The sequence below is a fragment of the Camelus ferus genome, chromosome 5, assembly GCF_009834535.1.
Source record: "Camelus ferus isolate YT-003-E chromosome 5, BCGSAC_Cfer_1.0, whole genome shotgun sequence".
Classification (NCBI taxonomy): domain Eukaryota; kingdom Metazoa; phylum Chordata; class Mammalia; order Artiodactyla; family Camelidae; genus Camelus; species Camelus ferus.
Window position 1 is genome coordinate 64,130,593 of NC_045700.1, and position 17,306 is coordinate 64,147,898.

Below are 17,306 nucleotides of genomic sequence, written 5' to 3' on the forward strand. Positions count from 1 at the left end.
TTCTCCTTGTGGCCTCTCATTCTGCAGTAACTAGAATGGCTTCCTTACATGGCACTTCAGGACAGTGCTCCAGGATTGCAAGGGGAAACTACAAGCCTCTTGAGGCATAGGCCCTGGATCTCAATATCATCATTTCTGCTGCATTCTACAGGTCAGAGCAAGTCGCATGGCCAGGCCAGATTCCAGAGGGTGGAGAAATAGACTCCATCTGTACATAGGAGTTGCAACAAAGGGATATACTTACATACAGGGATGGGAGGAATTTGTGACCATTAAGCAGTTTTCCACTTGGGATCTGTTTTAGGGGAGTGGGTAACCCCAAATTAAGACAGCTGAATCAAGCAATGAAGGAAAGAAAAATAATGGTTGCCCTATAGAGTTGTGTTGATGTTAAAATAAGATAATACATTTGAAAGATATTTAGCCCAGTGCTTGGCATGTAAATCCTCATCAAATGTGAACAATGATGATGATTCAATTATATGACAACACTGGGGAAATCAGTGACAGTTGTGGTGTGGGAAAGCAAAATGATCCAAGTATTAGTTTGGAAAGAGTGACTTGGTACCTGAAAAGTACTGTTTGCACCAGGAAGAGATTAGAGAAACAGAGATCAGTTAAGGGCTATTGCAGTAGTCCATACGAACTACCAGGTACAAAGTAGACAAACTAGGTCCTACCGTACAGCACAGGGAGCTATGTTCAGTAGCTTGTAATAACCTGTAATGAAAAAGAATATAGGTATACCTGAGTCACCACGCTGTAGAGCAGAAACTAACAAAACATTGTAAATCAACTATACTTCAAAAAATAAAAAATAAAATCTACTTTTTGAGACTGTGAAGACTCACTAATAAAACTAATAATTACTTATTTTAATAAAAGAGGCTGTTACAGTAGTCCAGATGTAAGGCTTTAGAGGGGAATGAAATGGACAGGTATTAAAAAAAACATTTCAAGGAAGAAATGACTAGTATTCGTAACTGATTTGATGTGATCAAAGAAAGAGGAAGAAGAACTACAGCAAATCATGGTATTTGCTGAGTTCACTCTGTAAAATGCCCAAGTAAGTCATTTTTTTTAAACTTTTTTTTGAGTTATAGTCATTTTACAATGTTGTGTCAAATTCCAGTGTAGAGCACAATTTTTCAGTTATACATGAATGTACATACATTCATTGTCACATTTTTTTCTCTGTGAGCTACCATAAGATCTTGTATATATTTCCCTGTGCTATACAGTATAATCTTGTTTATCTATTCTACGTTTTGAAATCCCAGTCTGTCCCTTCCCATCCCCCGCCCCCTTGGCAACCACAAGTTTGTATTCTATGTCTATGAGTCTGTTTCTGTTTTGTATTTATGTTTTGTTTTGTTTTGTTTTTTAGATTCCACATATGAGTGATCTCATGTGGTATTTTTCTTTCTCTTTCTGGCTTACTTCACTTAGAATGACATTCTCCAGGAGCATCCATGTTGCTGCAAATGGCGTTATGTTGTCGATTTTTATGGCTGAATAGTATTCCATTGTATAAATATACCACATCTTCTTTATCCAGTCATCTGTTGATGGGCATTTAGGCTGTTTCCATGTCTTGGCTATTGTAAATAGTGCTGCTATGAACATTGGGGTGCAGGTGTCATTTTGAAATAGGGTTCCTTCTGGATATAGGCCCAGGAGCAGGATTCCTGGGTCATATGGTAAGTCTATTCCTAGTCTTTTGAGGAATCTCCATACTGTTTTCCACAGTGGCTGCACCAAACTGCATTCCCACCAGCAGTGTAGAAGGGTCCAAGTAAGTCTTAATAGTAACACTTATATCAGGGATTAAGTAGCAGCAGAACATGAGCCCAATCTGGCTCTCAATTTAATGTCATCTGGTTCATAATGCTCTAAACTCCATTGTGAAGCGGATGAGTAAAATGTACCTTTCAGAACACAAAGAAACAAACCTGACGTCATTTGCTTTAAACGTGTATAGTGCTTGATTATGTATTTTTTCTTTATAGTCCATTCTCTTTTACGTTGTGTATTAACTTATTTCAAGCCACTAAGGAAAGAACGCCGAATATTCTCCATTTCTCTTGCCTACTGCAGTTGACTTGAGTGGCTGTTGGCTCTCTGAAGCTCTGTTTGAGAAAGATTTTGGCATCTGGGCTTGGGAAAGGGGATTCCACAATTAATTATCAATCTTTGTTGCAAATTAGGCAAACAGACTGGTGGCAGACATGCTGTATTATTTGCCATTCCTGTACCAAGTTGTCATCGTATCAACATTAACATCTTAAAATGACTAATTCACTTGCCATATCACTTAGAATATATAAATGAATGCAGTGCTTTGTTGTTTACAGGCCACCTGCATGTGCAGTTCAGAAGGTGCTCAGTACATGGGGATAATGTACCTTTAGTTCCTTAAAAATCATATGGAAGCTGAGCCAGTGCTAGTTTGTGTGCTGCCTAATAATATTTATCCAAAAACATCTTTGTTAAAATGTTTAATCTTGTGGTAGCTGTGTTCACTTTTATGAAATTTTTGACAAAAGAACCTCAAAGTTTAAGTTAGCTGATTGTTTTTGACTCATTTAAGATGTTTCTAAGAAATGAAACATCTTATTCATTATTTCATTGGAAGTGGAAGGGTTTTTGGCCTACAACACACATTCTTATTGTTCCTAGTCTGCTTTATTAGTTACTCTCTTCTTTTTTGCCTTTCCTCTAGAAAGGCTATGCATATGCAGAATGTGGATCTGTAATCAGTCCTGCAGGTTTCTTTGAAGTTAAAAATAATTGTTCTTTTTCATGACCATACTTGGGTTCTTATGAAGGTCAAAATATTTAGATTATCTAATAAATAACAGATACCTTGAGTTTCAGGGACCATACAACTTAGAGTTTTGACCTTTAACAACAGAATACCTTCAGAATAAAAAGATACAGAAATCTTTTAATAGATTAAAAGATTTTAATTTTAGAGAAAGCCTGACTGTTAGGTATTCTGCCATGATTCTAGTGCTATGACACTATTGTACTCTGCAAGCTACATCAGTGCTCTGGCTGATAGACCTTAGAGCTAGTCATTTTCCAGCTCTTTTGCTCAGTCAGTACGGTTCTTATTGGATTCTGTTTATACCTCCCAGCTCCTTGCCCATGCAATATCAACTTTCCCTTTCTTCCTTAAAAATAGAACCCTAAATTATACACAGAATGGCAGTGTGTTCTGCTAAAAATATACATCTTTCTAAAAATAATACTAGAGGAAAAAAAGGACAATTTTATGTCCTTAAATTTGAAAATTTATATAAAATAGACAAAGTCCTTAAAAGTATGTAGCATATCAAAGTTGTATAAAAAAGAAATAGAAAACCTGAATAGTTTATAACTATTAAGGAAATTGAATCCATCATTAAAATTCTTTTCACAAGAAAACTTGAGATTCAGGTGACTTCACTGAACATCAAATGCTACTGAATAATCAAGGAAAATATAATTCCAACCTTATATAAACTCAAAGAAAAGAAATTGAGTCTACCATAATATCTATATGAACAAATAACAAGGGTGGTTTTTAAAAAAAGAAAAATGTTAGGCTTATCTCTGTTCTGGACAGAGATGCAGAAATTCTAAACAAAATGCTAACAGCTAAACCCAACAATGTATGTAAAGAAAATGACATCTTGACAAAATTGGCTTCATACTTGGAATTCATGATTGATTTAACATTAGAAAATAGTGTAATAGTTAGGTAAAAGAAATTATTTGATTATCTAAATAGAACGGAAAATAAGATTTTATAATGTTACTTGTCTCTTCATGGTAAAAACTAGGGAATAGAAGGTAACTTCCTTAATCTGATGTTTAAAAGGGTATCTACAGAAATGTACACTAAACATCATACTTAATCATGAAACCTGGAGCCTTTCATTCTGAGATTGGGAAGGACACAGGATGTCCACCATTGCCTTTTGTGTTCTGTCTTTTACTGAAAAGATCTTCCAGCACAGCTGAACAAACAGTAAAAGATACAAAATTTAGAATGGAAGACTCAAAATGTTCATTTGTAGACTGTTTTTGTAGAGAATCCAAAAGAATAAACAAACTATTTGAATTCATAATCAGTTTATAAAATTATTTTCCAGCAAAGAGTAAAATTAAAGGTACTATTTTATAATGATACTGAAAATTATCAAGTGCTTTGTAATCTATCTAGCCAAAGATGTACAAATCCATTACAGAAAAATTGACTCATAGTTTTAAGACAATGGCTATCAAAAATCTCATCTGTTTTATGTATTTTAGTATGGGATTTTGTTTGTTTATTTTGGAACTTGACAGTTTTATTTTAAAATTTGTACAGCAATACAACAGGTCAAGAATAAATATGACACTCTCAAAGAACACAGTGGGAGGACTTACTCTACCAGAAAACAAATAGTATTTTAAAGCTATAGGAATTAAGACAGTATGGTATTGGTGCATGTGTACAGGGCTAGACAGATAAACAACGAAACAGCAGAGAGCTCAGAGACAGACTGAGTGTATGTGTACACTTGACTTAAGATAGGTGGTACTGGAGAGCGGTCAGGAAAGGATAGTTTTTTAAGTTAATGGTGCCGGAGAAATTGCTTATTCATATGGGGAAAATGCAATTGGATCTCTTATTCCTTACTATGTATAAGTCATTCAGTGGTAAATTATAGAATTAAAAATAAAAGGAAATATTAAAAAGACATTTTAGAACCTACTATAGAATACATGATCTCAAAGTAGGAAAATATCCTAGTAAGCCTTAAAGTTGTGAAAGTAACTACATAAAAATGAAGAATTTCTGTTGAAAAGACAGTGAAGCACAAACAACCATGAGAGAAGATATTTTCTGTACATGTAACTATCATAGAACTCACAGTCAGAATATGAAACTACCGAAGGAAAAAGTGTCAACAAATTAAAAATGAGTAAAAGACTTGAACATGTCACTTAATAAAAGAGAGGTTCTACCAATCCAACAAATATAAAAAGTGGACACTTCATTAGTAATTTGAAAAAACACAGATTAAAACAATGAGATAGCACCTTATATCCACGACATTGGTTTAAGTCGACCAGTTTGTTATTTTTTTTTCTCCCATGTATTGTTTGTTCTTTTTTTTTCCCCTGCCTTTTTTCTTTCCCTGGAAATTACTTGTTCTTAGATTGGCCTCTTTTGTTTCGCTCTCTGCACATGTAGATTATTATTTGACAAAAGGTTGGAATGCACCCAGTGTGGATTTCTGCAGCCCTTTCTCTGCATAGCTTCCTCTTCTATGGCAGCACTTCTACAAGTTATAGCCAGCTTTTTCTCCCCAAAACTTAGCATCTGTCTCTTCAAGTCAGTTACACTGTCATACTCTACTTGGATCCCCCTCCTTGTGCAAAAATCTGACAGATTTATAGGATCATCTCATTTGTTTTTCTTCTCTCAGGGATAAGTCATATGCTGCCTGTTGTCCAAGTTCTGAAAATAGTTGTTTAATATAAGCCCCATAGCTGTACTTTTTAAAATTGAAGTATAGTTAATTTTCAATATTGTATTAGTTTCAGGTATACAATATAATGATTCAATATTTGTATGGCTTATACTCATTTAAAATTACTACAAAACAATGGCTATATTTCCCTGTGCTGTACAAAATACCCTTGTAGCTTATTTACTTAATACATAGTAGTTTACATCTCTTAATCTCCTTCGCCTATCTTGTCCCCACTTCCTTCCCTCTACCCACTAGTTTGTTCTCTATATCTGTGAGTCTGTTTCTGCTTCGCTATATACATTTGTTTTATTTTTCAGATACCACATGTAAGTGATAACATAGAGTATTTGTCTTTCTCTGTCTGACTGATATCACTAAGCATAATACTCTCTAGGTTCAACCATGTTATTGCAAATGGTAGCATTTCATTCTTTTTTTATCCCATTGTGTATATATGTAACATCGTCTTTATCCATTCAGCTATTGATAGGCACTTAGGTTGCTTCCATATCTTTGTTACTGTAAATAGTGCTACTATGAACATTGGGGTGCATTTATCTTTTCAAATTAGTATTCTCATTTTCTTTGGATATATATCCAGCAGTGGAATTGCTGGATCATATGGTAGTTCTATTTTTAGTTTTTTGAGGAACCTCCATACTGTTTTCCATAGTGGCTGCGCCAATTTACATTCCCACCAACAGTATACCAAGGTCCCCCTTTTTCCATGTCCTTACCAACCCTTGTTATATATAGATTTTTGATGATAGCCATTTTGATAGGTGTGAGGTGATATCTCATTGTGGTTTTGTTTTGCATTTTTTTTGTTGATTAGTGATGTTGAGCACTTTTTCATGTGCCTGTTGGCCATCTGTAGGTCATCTTCAGAAAAATGTCTATTTAGGTCTTCTATTTTTTGATTGGATGTTTTTTTGTTTGTTTGTTTGTTTTGCTGTTGAGTTGTATAAGCTGTTCATAAATTTTGGATATTAAGCACTTATTGATCATATTGTGAATGTTTTCTCCTATTAAGTAGGTTGTCTTTCCGTTTTGTCAGTGGTTTCCTTTGCTGTGCAAAAGCTTTTACATTTAATTAGGTTCTACTTGTTTATTCATGGACAGAAATGGAATTGCCTTTTCTAGTTTCAAAACTGATTTCTTATTTTAAAAACTTTTTATTGAAATATAATCAGTTTATAATGTGTTAGTTTCTGGTGCACTGAAAACTGATTTCTTAATAACACATCCCGTTTAACTATTGTTTAATCTCTTTCCTCCACAACAAGTTTGAAAGTGTTTCTATTTATCTCTATCGTTTGTTGGGTTTCCTGAGAAGCACTGCTATGTCATTATTTTATTTCCCTCTTTACCCTGCTGTAGTATGGTGTCCAACAAAAGTATTTTATTGAAACAATTTTTAAAGGTCAGAGTGACCTTTCAATTGTCAGATCCAATATTGAACTTCTGATTCCAGTAATATGATGTGACAGTTATCTTAGGAAAGCCTTCAGATACAAAATATTAGAATATAAAATATGAAGAATATTTTTACAGTGCATGACTAATCTAGCTTGAAAATGGAAATCCTCGGAATTAAAAAGGAAAGAAGGAAAGGAAAATGAAATACAGAGAGGAAAAAGAGAATTGGAAGACATGAGAAGAAATTAATAAATATAAAATTTAGAGGAGAAGTTTTATTATATGACTTCAGAGAGGGAAACACCTAGAAGAGCTGGCTCCTGCAACCACTCTTGCCCTGGAACTTTGGCAAAAATTTTCAAATTTGGTGCAGATGCTAATAGATGATATGTTTTGGGCGATCCAAAACACACGGCCAGTTTTCATTTCAGAACATTTTTGACCAATGTTCTCTTCATAACATTTGCTAACTACTCGGGCTGCAGAGAGCAGGCTTGAAACATCAATGACAAAAGCCTCTTCAAAGCAGAGTGGCACTCTTCAGCATACTCTTAAGATTTTTTTTTTTTAAAAGGACTGAATAATCAGGGGAAACTCTGTAAAATATACCAAAACACTTAGCTGAAAACTTTGAAGGGCCAGGAGCAAATCAGGTATATAAAACATACTAGGGCTGCAACCTAGACTTAACGGAGCACACTCTGCAATATGATTAAAGGAGAGAAATCTGCACTTTATCTATGAGAAGTGGGGAAAGAGAACCCTCTCTAGAGAAACTATATCATTTGGAGACTTTGTGATTTTTAAAAAAAAATATCATCTGGCATTCAATCAAAAATTACTAGGCATCCCAGAAGACAGGACCACATGACCAAACTTCAAAAGAGAAAAAATAGACAAAAATGATAGACCATCGAGTGATTCTGATACTTAAGATTTAACAGCCAAGAACATTAAAATAGCTACAATTAATGTTGGAAAAATAGAGAACAAGTGGGAAAAAACAGATTATTTTATCAGATATTTGGAATCTGTGAATCAGTGAGGAAAAGTTACCCATATATTTTATTGAACTCTAGAAGGAAGGAGAGAGAATAGGACAGAAGTAACATTTGAACAGATAATAATAGAGACTATTCCCCAAACTAAAACAGAACATCAACCCAAAGATTCAGGTAGTTCTGTGAGCCTCAAAAGAGTAAATACATAGAAATTATGTCAAGGCATATTATTACAAGCCTGCTAAAAAGTGAAGACACAGAAAAATATTAAAAGCAGTCAGGGTAAAAAAGACACATTACCTTCAAATGAGGGCAGCAATAAGACAACTACTCAATAGAAACAATGAAAGCCAGAATATCCTTAAAATACTAAAAGAAAAAAAAAAAGCCAACCTAGAATTCTGTATCCACAAAAATATTCTTCAAATATGATGATATACAAAGATATCAGATAAGTAAAAATGGAGAGAATTTGTTGACAGCAAATCTACACTATAATTATAGCAAAGGGAGAGAGAACATGATCCCAGGTGAAAACAGAATTGTAGGAAGATGCTAAGAACAATGGAAAGGATAAATATATGGATAATATAAATGTTGACAGCAAAAATAGTAATATGTTGTAGTGTTTTAAATATATATACAATTAAATAGCAAAGAAAGGGGAGATTAAGTGGAGTTAAAAAGTATTCTAATGTCCCATTGTTTTCAGGGAAGTCGTAAAAGGTATAATTTGTTTTATACTCTAAAAGCCATTAAGTTAAGGATGCACATTGTAATCTCCAGGAGAACCACTAAAAGAAAAGAATCTATAAGTTTAAGTTAACAGAGGGGCAAAAATATAACAAAATATTTTAATAATCCTAATAAGATAGGAATCAATGAAATATAAAAACAAACATACATATGCAATAAATTTCCATATACAGTATAGAAATTAAACAAACTCAGTTGCTGGTTCTTTAAAAAGAAATTGATAAACCACTAGCAAGATTCCTTGAGAAGAATCCAAGGTTGGTTTGACCCTTAAAAATCTGTTAATGTAATAGTCACATTATTAGATTAAAAAAGAAAAGCCATGTAATCATTTCACTAGAGTCACAAAAAGTATATGACTAAGTTCAACATTAACATATTAAAAAAAACACTTTTGGCAAAGTGGGAATATATTCCAATACAGAATATAAGAAAAAATTCTACAACCATTCTTAATCCACATCACTCTTAATCCTGAAAAATTAAAAGCATTTCCTTTATAATCAGGAACAAAAATAGTCTCCTTTGATAATTTCCATTTATTATTGAACTAGTGAGCCCATCTAGCATGCTTGCAACCTTATAAATAATAATGAATAAAGGTTTTAGGATTGAGTGAAAGAAACTAAATTGCCATTATTTGTAGACAGTCTGGTTAATAGAAAACTAAAAGAAACAAGAAGTAATATTCTTAGAATAAGAAAGGTTAGCAAAGTTGTGGGATATCTTCAATATATGTCAATTTTATTTTAAAATCCCTTTTACATGAAACAGTAAATATTATATAGTACCTAGGAATATATCTAACAAAATATGTGAAGACTTTAAAAGAAAAATTTTCTAAAATTTTATTGAAAGAAATTAAAGATGACCTAAATAAATGAAGAGATATGCCATATTTATGGATTGGATTGGATGATCTTTAATTATGATATCAAAATTCTTTAAATGTTAAAAATATTCCAATTGATTTATAAATTCAGTGCTTTTAAACAAAATTCTATAGGTTTTTGGTGGAAATTAAGCTATTTAAAAAATTATACAGAAGATAAAGTACAATCTTTAAAAGTGTGAATCACTAGGGTAAGGTTTCCTCATCAAAATACAAAAGATTTCCTCATCAAGATACAAAAAAGTACAAACTATATATAAAGGAAACATTAAGTTAAGAATAACTGTTGATTAAAAGACCAAAAAAGTGAAAAGAGAAGCTCAGACAGGGAGCAACATATTGAACCTGCAGAGGATTTGTAACTCTAGAGTATATTAAGAACTTAAAAAAAACAACAAGAAAAAGACATCTCAATAGAAAAAATTATCAAAACATGTATTTCCCCAAAGAAGGAAAACTAACTGGCCAGTTACAGGTATGAAAAGGTGGTCAATTTAAACAGTAAAGAGAGCAATACAAATTTCAACCATGAGATACTATTTGTATGCTCTATGACTGGCCAAAATAAGAAGTCTGACAATACCCTTGCTGGATGGATCTGAAGCAGTGAGAACTACGATCTGCTCTGTTGGAGTATAAATTAGTTACAACTACTTAGTAACATATATCATCTAGTGAAGTTGAACATGTGCATTCATGCATTTGTAGAAGCAGCAGTTATATTTCTAGCAGTGTCTCTAGAGAATATCTTGCACCCATGTGCCAGGAGAAAAATATGATATTCCTACTAGCATTTTTTTAATGGTAAAACATTGGAAACAATCTAGATATTTGTAAACAGTAGAATGATAAATTGTGTGCCCATTATGCTGAGTACTAAAGCAGGAAAGTACATTAGTATTATTCTGTCTATATACATTTTTAAAGCATACAGACTTAAATAGTAAATTATATAGGAGTACATATACTTGTGTGGAAAAACTATAAAGAAAAAAACAAGGAAATGATAAAATTAGAATTAAGGATAGCAGTTACTCCTGGAAATGTGAGAGAAAAATATGATTAAGGAGGTACATTGTATTAGTTAAGATACTGGTTTAGCTCCATTTGACAGAAATTCCAATTAGTGAAACAAAGAAAGTTGTAAATTTATTTCTTTTTACAACAGATTGAAAATATTCTAGGCATCACAACCATGTCGTTCTCTAGGAACCAGGCTCCTCCTGCCTTTTTGTTTGATCTTTTGAGCATGACCCTCATCCACAAGGCTATGGTAGCCCGCCATCACAGGTGGGAGAATGGAGGGCTAAGGGACCTTTGTAAGGCCAGTTTCTAAAGATTGCACACATGACTTCTCTTCATGGTCTGCTGGCTAGGATTTAGTAATTTTTCAGTGCAAGGAAGTTTGAGAAATGTGCCCAGCTGAAAATCAGGAGTTTTAGAACAGGGGGAGAGGACAGATATTGGGAGGAAAGTAGCAATCTCTGCCACAGACTCATGGTGGTGGGACAGGAGGAAAAGTCTTCAAAGGTATTGGTATTGTTCTGTTTCTTAAAGTAGGATGGTGAGTAAAGGTGTTTTTTAAACATTACTTTATGCTTTCCTTACAAATTATATGCTCTCTTGTATATATGAAATGTTTCATTGTTAAAGTTAAAACATGTAGTGGATGCTTTTCAGGCTTTTTTTGCTTGAATCTTATGCAGCATATGGTATTGTTGATCACACCCTCTAGACATTTGAATTTTTATTGGCAGGAATCTCTAGACTTTTCTCTTATTTCTCCAACCATTCCTTTTCAGCCTCCTGGGCTTCACTTTCTCTGCAGGGGAAAAAAGGCCTTTTCCTAGATGCCCCTCACTTGTCTCCATAATTATTTAGGATAGTTTCAAATTGGCTAATGGGTTTCCTGGATTTGGAAAAATTGCAAGAGAAAACTAATTATATGGTAAATATTCAGATTTTATCACCTTTTATTCATAATGTTCTAGCCATACATGGAAAAGGGGAGGTTAGCACATTTTCTCTTTGTAATTTTAAATAATTGTTTCTTGTATCTTTTTGAATGACATCATAAAAGAACAAATAATTCTAGAGTGAGTCAAAAGTACCAGTGCATCTTGTAAAGGTAAGAAACAGGAACTGTTCCTATAGATATATACCTATAGCAGCATTAGAATAAATCTTGGACATGACTCACATCCTTATAACCATGTATCCACATGTTCTGTCTTCTTATAAAAATCAACAATTTACTTGACCATCCAGAATAATGACTGCATTTCTTAGCCTTTCTTGCAGCTAGGTATGACTAGCTGACCTAAGTCTTGGCCAGTGGATAATAAACAGAAGTCATTATGTGATAAATCTTAGCATATATTAACAGGGACTGTTGTTTCCCCCAATGAAATAGTGTCAGGCACACATGTTTTTGAAAAGTTCTGTTCACTTAAATTTTTTTTTTAAAGCAAATAAAATAAAATTCATATGGTGAGCATTCAAGTTTCAACCATATGTCAGGGCCATTGTAGTCCCACCCTTCAAGGAGCTCACAGTCCAGAGGAAATCTGTTTGAATGCTGTGGCAGAGAATGCTATGCCCAAGATGCTATGGAAACACAGAAAATGCCAGTTAGACAGAAAACAAACTCAAGAACGTTGACAAACTTAATGTAAGCTTATAAAATAAAAAAAAATTTTAAAGGGCATCTAAATATTTCAGTTACTATAAGCATTTTAAATATCAATTCCATTAAAAAATGAGTCTTAACTGTTATTATAGGAGGTAGAGGTATGAGAGATGGAGTACAAGTGAACTCTATTAATTTTTAAAATATTTGCTCTATTTTATGGATATTTTTCATTGGTTGTATGCTAATTTTATAACCAGAAAGAATAATTTAAAGACCTAACATTTAACAGAATATGTATTTTTTAATGTAGCAACATAACTTTTTTGATTTAGCAACGTGATTTTCTTGAGATTTCTGGATTGAAATTTTTGTCTTAAGAAATTCAAATTCATGAAACATATTACATGTTTATATATATCTTTTTTAATGTTTTACTGTAAATTTAATTTTACTTAATGTAAATATGTGATACATATTACTTCATAGAACTTCACTGTTATTCCAGTGTAGATATTGTCTGGCATTTTAACTTAAGGCGGACTCTAATGTCACTCACTGGTTACAAGAGGCCGTAAGGAGAACAGACAGCTGACCCTTGAACAAGGCAGGGGTTAGTGGCGTCAACCCTAGTCAAATCTTATCACATTCACAGCCGTCAGTAACTTCTGTCACCTACTCCAGGTCATTGTAAAGCACCCCCTCCGAGGTGACTTTAGTAATGCAGGACTTCTTGCTGGTGTCAATCAGATACTGTACTATGTTACATTCTCTCTGATTCAGTTTTCAACAAAAATGTAGTCTTTTTTTTTTTTTTTTTTTTCTTGCAGACTTTGCCTTCAAAAGAAACAAGGTTTTTAAATCCTACACAAATGCCTTGCCTGCAATCAGCTTCAACTTGGAGTAGCTGTGAGCACAATTCAAAGTCTCAAATACTGAGAGAACATGTATCAGAGTTAGATTCTTCTTTCCATTCTGTTCTATCATTGCCATCAGGTAAGCCTCCTTATAAAAATTTTCTAAGTAACTGAATATTTTTATGAAATATTAATGAAATTTAATCTTACAAATATGAGCCTAATAAGCTTTTATCAGTTATCACTGGATATTAGAACTAAAGCATTTTCATAGAGGAATTAATCTAGTCACATGCTGAGTTAATTTTCTGTCTTTGTAAGTTGATTCTTTAATTCCTTGGAAACCATTTTGATTTGCTTTGGGAAATACCTAGCTTTTAATCTCCCTTTGAGTGTTAAATTTTTAGCATTTTATTGATAACATGGCAATGCCATTGAAATGTTTCTCAGTAAGTCAGTGTTCTTTTCCTAATGTGTTGTTTTGCATGGAGTTTTCTCTGCCATATAGTATTCCTCCATTTATAATCAGCATTAAATTTCTCTGAGAGAAGAAAATTGTCCATCTTTAGGTATAGTCAACTTTTGAACCTCAGGAATCTCTATAATCTACAAGTGTACAAATGAGGCATTACATCCATGCATCCCTAAGGTGGCTTTAAGTTTCTTTAAAGTTCTTGGTTTCTGTTCAACTATTTCCAGTCTTATCTACACTGGAACTGAATGAATAGGGTTAAAAAGGAAACATTCTTCATACTGTCTCAGGTTCATCTCTTTATGGGGAGATATGTCAAATGGGCTTTTCTTTCCTTCAGCTTTCGGTTCTAATCATCCCAGCGACTGCTTGTCTTTGTAAAGCACCATTTTTTTTTACCTATTCCTGCCCTGAACCTTAGCTTGGTTTTTCCCAGTATTACAGTGGTTTCTTGTCTACACCATAACTTTGAAGTAAGTTCCTGGCAGGAACTATTTTATGCCATCTTTGAGGAAACTTTATTAATAGAAACAAAAATAATACACATAACAATAATGACACAGCTAACATTTGGTCTTAGCATACACTGGGTCCTATAAACACATTACATTTCCTTGTTTAATTCTTGCAGCAACCCCATGAGAATAGGTACTGTTGTCTTCTTTATCTTACATAGGAGAAAATTAAGGCTTAGAGATGTTAAATTATTCATTTGAGATTACACAGCTATTAAATGATGGAGACAGGATTTTACCTGAGGTAGTCCTTCTCCAGAGCCACACTCCTAGCCATATTCTTCAATGTGTTTCTGTATTCTTATTAGTAAATCTGTTTCTTCGATGACATATATCTGAGAGCTGGCATAAATATCTTTCATTCTATATGTCCCCTCTAATAAGATTGGCTTCCTCACCTACTAGTTAGGGTTATCTGTTTCTTCTTGTGTTCTTTTAATAAAAATCTAAATAGCTGCTGTATGCTAGGTACTAAGTAGGTGTCAGGAGTATTAATACAAATATATCCCTCAAGGTACTTGCATTCTAACTTGACAACTGAAATGTAAACTAAGTGCAATAAAATGTTATGAAATATTTTAATAAAGGTCACAATGTGGGTGCTAAGGAAAGTATATGGGTAGAACAGACACCTCCCTAGTTGCATCATGTTTTCCCACAACTCACAAAGAACAGTGGTAGAATTGGTGATACCCTTTATAAAAGTTAAGTGGTATTTCTTTAGAGAAACAAACTTCTGTTTTAGTAATTGGAAATATCACAATCCTGAAATATTCAAGCAGCATATTTAACCTGTCTTCTTATCGTTTCATCATATAGTTTTCATATGGTCATAGTAATCCATCCTACCTCTGCCCCTTGGGACAGCCTCCCTGATACTCATGAACCCATCTTTGTGTGTGCATATTTTTCTACATTTGAGTATGGATCTGCCATTAAAATACACCATTTGACGGAGAGATACTTTTTTGTTAAAATCCAGACTCTCCTGGGTCTGTCCTGATTTATGCATTCATAATTAGTTTTCCTTAAAATAAATACCTTCTTTCAGTAGCAAAACTTAGTAAATCAACCACTTTATAAAATATTTATGTTTCTTAGGAAAAAGTTTAGGTGTCTCTCTTGAATTCTTTTTAATATGATTGTTTTCGCATTATTGATTGAAGAAAAACCACTTTAGTTAATAAATGTGAAGCACATCTATTTTATTTACTTAGCTTCTCTTTTGGTTGTGAGCATATGGAGTTTAAATGTAGTGAATTGAATGCCTCTCCTAACTATTTAAAAGAAGAAAATTAGTTTGTCAACATGTTTGGTATTTGTAAAAGTAGATATCATTTTGTGATTCAAAATACTAGTAAAACTAAGACAATGTGAAACCTGACATTTTCATAAAAGGTTGCATCTGAATTATAGTGGTTTTCCCTCAAGTAATTAAAACCGTATAATTATGTCTTTTGGAAACCTCATTATTTCAAATGCAGAGTTCACAAGGGTAGGGTGGAATGAACTTAGTCAGCCAGGTTTTGCTGTAAATTTTGTTAAAGATCTTTTGGGAGGATTTATTTCATGTACTATTTATCTAATGTACTATTTTAGTTTATGAAATTGTTCATCGTTAGTGTTTTTGTTTGTTCAGTACATATAATCAGTAATTTCCAAAACACTGCTAACAATACACTTAGAAAGAATATTTTGCCACTTCTGTTAGTTCTGACTTTTCAAGCTTTTGCTTATTTTTCTAACCTTATGTACTACTCATAGGAAGAAAGCAGTCTTTAATATTGGAGTCTGTAAAGAGTGATGTTCACTGAAAATACTTCTTTTTCCCTTTATCTTTCAGATGTGCCTCTTCATTTTCACTTTGAAACATTGTTAAAAAAGACTGAAATAAAAGGAGATCTTGCTGAAAATAAATTTGTAGGAGACTGTATCATATCTCCATCACCTGGTATGTCATTTACAAATCTTGTACTTTATATACCTTTTACATCTTTCATATACTTATTACTTTTGCTAAGGAAATAAAATTTGACAAAGGAATAAATGTAAATCCTTAATTTTTAATATTCGCTGTTCACAAATCACACACACACAAATAGAAAATGCACAGGAGTAATCCTTACAGGAAATGTGTGATAATGAAAATTATGAAATGTTATTGATAAGTATAAAAAGAAATTTAAACATGGGGAAACAGCAGTGCTGGTGACAAGAACAGTGATGATATCAGTTCTTCCTGTTGGTTTATGTTTAATGCAATGTAACTCAACGTTCTAATAGAATTCGGTTAACTTAACAAAATAATTGGAAGGCCCATTGGGAAGAACTAATGGGAAAATATAAAAAGAATTACTGGAAAAAATACTGAGAGAATCTAGCCCAACCACATATAAAAACATTAGCATAGATTCTATTTTGCTTACATTTAGGAGAGTAGATTCATGAAGTGGACTACATAGCTTATAGTTTATTATATAAGGGAAGGATTGTAAATCAATAAGTGGGGAACTATTCAATAAACAGCACTGTTAGTCTTTTGGGGGAAAGTTTGTTTATATACTCATTTCATACCATGTATCTGAATAAATTCTATTTGGTTCCAAGAATTGTAAATAAAACACTAAAATTTCAGAATAGAACTTGAAAAATTATAATGAAACTCTGAATAGGGGGTGGGGACATTGTCAGTGCTTGGAAGCAATCAGAGAAAGGAAGAAAACACATCAATGTGTTTTGACTCTCTACTAAGCTAAAATCTTCTCAACATCAAAAAAGTCACACAAACTTAGATTATTTCTGGATGAAATAATCATCTATCTCAAAAACTCAAGAATCAACTGAATGCCTATTAGAATTGGAGTTCTGAAAGGTAGCAGATTTTTAAATAAACCTATAAAAATCAGTAACCTTTATAAATACCAGTAATAACCAGTTAGAATTTATAGAAGAATAAATTATCTAGACACATTGACAATGAAAATATAAAATACCTAGGGTTAAACTTAACAAGGAATTACATGAAGAAAGCTTCAAATTTTACTGAGGAACACATTTTACCTGTTAGTTTATTCGAGATTCAAACTGACATATATGTACGTATGACCTCTGGGATGTGCTTTAAAATACTCTAGCAAAAAAAAGTTGGTGGGAGAGAGCTAAAACAAGATTGGTCACCAGCATTCTTTTTTTTTTTTTTAAGGATAATTACACAAATAATGAACCTTTTATAAACAGTGAAGCTGGAAGTAGAAT

At 33.0% G+C, this 17,306-nt stretch overlaps 1 protein-coding gene across 5 annotated transcripts in view; it reads left to right on the forward strand.

Annotated features, from left to right (window-relative positions):
* KANSL1L (KAT8 regulatory NSL complex subunit 1 like) overlaps positions 1-17,306 on the forward strand; it is a 112,915-nt gene that overhangs the window by 79,772 nt on the left and 15,837 nt on the right. For all 5 annotated transcript variants that reach the window (XM_032479966.1, XM_032479965.1, XM_032479963.1 and 2 more), the window contains 2 exons: positions 13,038-13,203; positions 15,895-16,002. In XM_032479966.1, the coding sequence (XP_032335857.1) occupies positions 13,038-13,203; positions 15,895-16,002 (274 nt within the window). The remainder of the gene's footprint in view (positions 1-13,037; positions 13,204-15,894; positions 16,003-17,306) is intronic.